Source organism: Chiloscyllium plagiosum, chromosome 48, assembly GCF_004010195.1.
Source record: "Chiloscyllium plagiosum isolate BGI_BamShark_2017 chromosome 48, ASM401019v2, whole genome shotgun sequence".
In the NCBI taxonomy this organism is placed as follows: domain Eukaryota; kingdom Metazoa; phylum Chordata; class Chondrichthyes; order Orectolobiformes; family Hemiscylliidae; genus Chiloscyllium; species Chiloscyllium plagiosum.
The window spans coordinates 2,826,998-2,832,726 of NC_057757.1; the positions used below are offsets into that span (position 1 = coordinate 2,826,998).

General features: G+C 49.7%; 1 protein-coding gene across 1 annotated transcript in view; it reads right to left on the reverse strand.

Annotated features, from left to right (window-relative positions):
- Positions 1–5,400, reverse strand: part of LOC122544383 (transcription initiation factor TFIID subunit 6-like) — a gene marked incomplete at its 5' end in the record, with an annotated part of 29,519 nt that extends 24,119 nt beyond the window's left edge. Inside the window, 2 exons of the mRNA XM_043683628.1 lie at positions 993–998; positions 5,393–5,400. Of these exons, the coding sequence (XP_043539563.1) occupies positions 993–998; positions 5,393–5,400 (14 nt within the window). The remainder of the gene's footprint in view (positions 1–992; positions 999–5,392) is intronic.
- Between the last annotated feature and the right edge of the window lie 329 nt (positions 5,401–5,729).

Consider the following 5,729-nt stretch of genomic DNA (forward strand, 5'->3'; position numbering starts at 1 on the left):
CACCGCCTTCCTAACCTGCAATCTTCTTCCTGACCTCTCCGCCCCCACCCCACTCCGGCCTATCACCCTCACCTTGACCTCCTTCCACCTATCGCATTTCCGATGCCCCTCCCCCAAGTCCCTCCTCCCTACCTTTTATCTTAGCCTGCTGGGCACACTTTCCTCATTCCTGAAGAAGGGCTTATGCCCGAAACGTCGATTCTCCTGTTCCCTGGATACTGCCTGACCTGCTGCGCTGTTCCAGCAACACATTTTCAGCTCTGATCTCCAGCATCTGCAGCCCTCACTTTCCCCTTGGATGTTTTCTGCCAGGCTCCACTCACACTCTCTCTTGTGTCTCTCATTTAATTTCCTGCTTCTCTCCTGAACGTCCGATATTCAGGCAGGTTCTCACTTGCGTTGTCCACTTGAGATCAGTCACAAGTGTCCATCACCCTGGAATGGCTTAATGCTTCATCCAAGAGGTGGGCACCTTCGACAATGCAAGCAGTCTGTCCGTGCTGCCTCACGTGGAGTTCAGTGCTTGAGTTTCTGCACTGAAGGCCCCAAACGTCTGCCTCAGAGGTACAAAGAAACGCCCATTCCTGATGAAGGACTTTTGCCCAAAATGTCGACTCTCCTGCTCCTCGGATGCTGCCTGACCGGCTGTGCTTTTCCAGCACCACACGTTTTGACTCTGATCTTCAGTCCTCGCTTTCTCCCACAAAAAATAGCCCAATAACAATGAAGGTGTAACTGATGACGTGACCCATCAGTTGAGTTTTGTCAAATGACAAAGGGTCGCTTCATTTCTCGTCGCTCGCCCCAGGTTACTGTCTGTAGCAGTATATGTAGGTGTGCCACACCACACCTGGGCTGACGACCCCAAACTGGTAACTCTTTACAGGCCCAGGATTATTTGGTAAGTGTCATCCTGTTGCTGCCTTTTGCAGTCAGAAAGGTCATGTACGCACATTGGGCCTGCATCTGTTCTCAGGGCAGTGCCTTGACCAATCAGCGTGGTTCAAAACGCAAGCAAATCTTGGCTGTGAACTGTCAGTTGTCATTCACTGGTGCATTCGCCTTGGTAATGTCTCCACCAGTGTCCACCTGCCCATCAACCTCCCCTACAATATAAATGTTGATTTGCCTTTACTCTGGGTTATCCTTGCAAAATGTCTGAACAACTGCAAGATCTGAAGCTTTGACAAAATGTGTCTTTCCTCAGCAATATTCAAAAGCAGAGTTAGATTAGATGACTTACAGTGTGGAAACAGGCCCTTCAACCCAACATGACCCTCCAAAGAGCTGCCCATCCAGACCCCTAACACTACGGGCAACTCAGTATGGCCAATTCACCCGACCTGCACAGCTTTGGACTGTGGGAGGAAACCCACGCAGACGCAGGGAGAACGTGCAAACTCCACACAGACAGTCACCTGAGGTGGGAATCGAGCCCGGGTCCCTGGCGCTGTGAGGTAGCAGTGCTAACCACTGAGCTACCGTGCCAGCCCCAAAGGCCTAGTGCTGTGACTGCTCCAGAGCCGTCCACATTTCAAGACTCCATAAAACTTACAGCAGAGGCAGTGTTGCAGCACTAAAACAACTTTTCACCCTGCCCTGTTTCCTCAGCGGAAAACCAGGCCACAATTCGTGAATGAGGATCGAATAAGACAGCTGGCACAAATCCTCAATTTCATGGACAGTCAGAGCAGCACAGTCATGACTCATGAAGCAAGAGTGGGGGGGGGGGATAAGCGATCACAACGGAATGAGAGAGGCCGCACATAGTTTGCACATCATTCAGGAATAACAGCAAGGAGTTGATCATGCTTGAGCCCTGAAGAGAGACCCAGAGTGCAGGTTAGGGTGGGTTGGCCACGCTAAATTGTCCCATAGTGTCCAAGGATGTGCAGGTTAGGGTGGGTTGGCCATGCTAAATTGTCCCATAGTGTCCAGGGAGGTGCAGGTTAGGGTGGATTGGCCGTGCTAAATTGTCCCATAGTGGCCAGGGTTGTGTAGGTTAGGGTGGATTGGCCGTGCTAAATTGTCCCATAGTGCCCAGGGATGTGCAGGTTAGGGTGGATTGGCCAAGCTAAATTGTCCCTTAGTCCCCAGGGATGTGCAGGTTAGGGTGGATTGGCCATGATAAATTGCACGATAGTGCCCAGTGATGTGCAGGTTAGGGTGGATTGGCTATGCTAAATAGTCCCACTGTGCCCAGGGATGTGTAGTTTAGGGTGGATTGGCCGTGCTAAATTGTCCCACAGTGCCCAGGGATGTGCAGGTTAGGGTGGATTGGCCATGCTAAATTTTCCCACAGTGCCCAGAGATGTGCAGTTTAGCGTGGATTGGCCATGCTAAATTGTCCCATAGTGCTCAGGGATGTGCAGGTGAGGGTGGATTGGCAATGCTAAATTGCCCCATAGTGCCCAGGGACGTGCAGGTTAGGGTGGATTGGCCATGCTAAATTGTCCCATCGTGCCCAGGGATGTGCAGGTTAGGGTGGATTGGCCATGCTAATTTGTCCCATAGAGTCCAGAGATGTGCAGCTTAGGGTGGATTGGCCATGCTAAATTGTCCCATAGTGCCCAGGGATGTGCAGGTTAGGGTGGATTGGCCGTGCTAAATTGTCCCAGAGTGTCCAGGGATGTGCAGGTTAGGGTGGATTGGCCGTGCTAAATTGTCCCATAGTGCCCAGGGATAGGCAGGTTTGGGTGTATTCGCCATGCTAAATTGTCCCATAGTGTCCAGAGATGTGCAGGTTAGGGTGGGATTGGCCATGCTAAATTGTCCCATCATGTCCAGTGATGTGCAGGTTAGGGTGGATTGGCCATGCTAAATTGTCCCATAGTGTCCAGAGATGTGCAGGTTCGCGTGGGATTGGCCATGCTAAATTGTCCCATCGTGTCCAGAGTTGTGCAGGTTAGGGTGGGATTGGCCATGCAAAATTGTCCCATAGTTTCCAGATATGTGCAGGTTTGGGTGGGATTGGCAATGCTAAATTGTCCCATTGTGTCCAGAGATGTGCAGGTTAGGGTGGGATTCGCCATGCGAAATTGTCCCAAAGAGTCCAGGGATGTGCAGGTTAGGGTGGGATTGGCCATTATAAATTGTCCCATAGTGCCCAGGGATGTGCAGTTTAGGGTGGGATTGGCCATGCTAAATTGTCCCATCGTGCCCAGGGATGTGCAGGTTAGGTTGGGATTGGCCATGCTAAATTGTCCCATCGTGCCCAGGGATGTGCAGGTGAGGGTGGATTGGCCGTGCTAAATTGTCCTGTTGTTTTCAGGGATGTGCAGGTTAGGGTGGGTTGGCCATGCTAAATTGTCCCATAGTGTCCAGGGATGTGCAGGTTCGGGTGGATTGGCCGTGCTAAATTGTCCCATAGTGGCTAGGGTTGTGTAGGTTAGGGTGGATTGGCCGTGCTAAATTGTCCCATAGTGCCCAGGGATGTGCAGGTTAGGGTGGATTGGCCATGCTAAATTGTCCCATAGTGCCCAGGGATGTGCAGGTTAGGGTGGATTGGCCATGCTAAATTGTCCCATAGAGCCTAGGGATGTGCAGGTTAGGGTGGATTGGTCATGCTAAATTGTCCCATAGTGCCCAGAGATGTGCAGGTTAGGGTGGATTGGCCATGTTGAATTGTCCCATAGTGCCCAGGATGTGCAGGTTAGGGTGGATTGGCCATGCTAATTTGTCCCATAGTGCCCAGGGATGTGCAGGTTAGGATGGATTGGCCATGCTAAATTGTCCCAATCGTGCCCAGGGATGTGCAGGTTAGGGTGGATTGGCCATAGGAAATGGAGGGTTACAGGGAGCGGGTAGGTTTGGGTGGGATTCTTTTTGGAGTGTCAATGTGCTGAATGGCCACATTTTGTAAGGATTCTATGTCGTGCCATGAGAAATGAATACGTTACTGATGAGGTGCCTCTGACATCCGTTGAGCCTGGACCAATTTCAGGAGAGCAGGGCAAAACAGACAGAGTGATTTGTGTGGCAAAGACCTGAGAAACATTGTGCTGGAGAGCTGTATTTAGTGTGATTCACATGGCTCTGATAATAAACAGCTTATGTGCATCATTCTCTGAGGGTGGCCAGGTAAGTTGAAACACTTGTCAAGAAATTCTGTGGGATCCTTGGGTTTATAAATAGTGCCATCGAGAATAAAAGCAACAAAGTGATGCTACACCTCTACAAATCATTGGTCAGACCACATTTGGAGCATTGTGTTCAGTTCTGGGCACTTTATTTAAGGAAAGATGTTAAAGCCCGGGAGGGATGTCAAAACAGAATGATACCTAGCATGAAGGACTTTAGGGTGGCACAGTGGTTGACACTGCTGCCTCACAGCACCAAGATCCCAGGTTCGATCCTCGCCTCGGATGACTGTCTGTGTAGAGTTTGCACATTCTCCCCGTGTCTGCGTGGGTTTCCTCCGGGTGCAGGTCAGGGTGAATCGGCCATGTTAAATTGCCCGTAGTGTTGGGTACATTAGTCAGAGGGAAGTGGGTCTGGGTGGGTTACTCTTTGGAGGGTCGGTGTGGACTGGTTGGGCCTGTATATAATCTAACGTTAACTACAAAGATGGATCAGGGAAATTGAGCTTAATCTCCTTGGCGGATCTTATAACAGGTTTTCAAAATTATGAACAATTTTGACAGGGGTGAAGAAAGATTTTCTGCTTCCACAAGTTGGCATGTCAGTAACTTGGGGGGTGGGGGGGGGGTCACAGTTTCAGGATTGCTAGCAAGAAAGCTAGGAGTGAGAACAGGAGAAACTACTTTCCAGAGCATTGTTAGGATTTGGAATGTGTTGCCTGGGAGAATGGTAGTGGGGAACTCCAAATGAGTTTTCAATAGAGAATATATATTTGAAAGGGATGAAGTACGAGGGTTAGGCAGATAGGGTTGGAGATGGGGAAGAACTGGGGAACTCTCTCAGGAGTCAGTACAGACAAGACAGTGCAGACACAATATACAGTAGATTACACGACACTATCTGTACTGTAAAACTCTATGATTTTACCATTCTACTACTCCGAAGAGAGAGAGCCTGATTCTAAGTTAGGGATGTTGTATGTGCATTTTGCCTTTAAGACTGAAGGTGATAGAGACACAATGTTCTAACTCTGCCTGGTTCGAGTGTACCAGCTCCACAGACAGGAACCAGTTTTGGAGAGCCATATCAGAGTGGCAGCTGTTTTCCCCTCTCTCCAGACAGTGCCAGACCTGCTGAGTTTCTCCAGCATTCACACAGAAACGAGCTGCACTGCTATGATGCCTGTTGTCTTTAAGAAACTAAGCCAGTGAGTTGGTCAGTCCCCTGGTGGGTGATTGATTATCAAACCGATAACATGCGATAACGGGCAATTGCATGCAATGGGAAAGTGACCTCAAAGGGTACACTAGAGTCATGGAGGTGTACAGCACGGAAACAGACCCTTCGATCCAACCCGTCCATGCTGACCTGCTATCCTAAATTAATCTAGTTCCATTTGCCAGCACTTGGCCCATATCCCTCCAAACCCTTCCTATTCATATACCCATCTGGATGCCTTTTAAATGTTATAATTGTACCAGCCTCCACCACTTCCTCTGGCAGCTCATTCCACACACGTACCACCCTCTGTGTGAAAAAGTTGCCCCTCAGGTCCCTTTTAAATCTTTCCCCTCTCACCCTAAACCTATGCCCCTCTAGTTCTGGACTCCCCCACCCTGGTGAAAAAAAACCTTGTCTATTTACCCTAT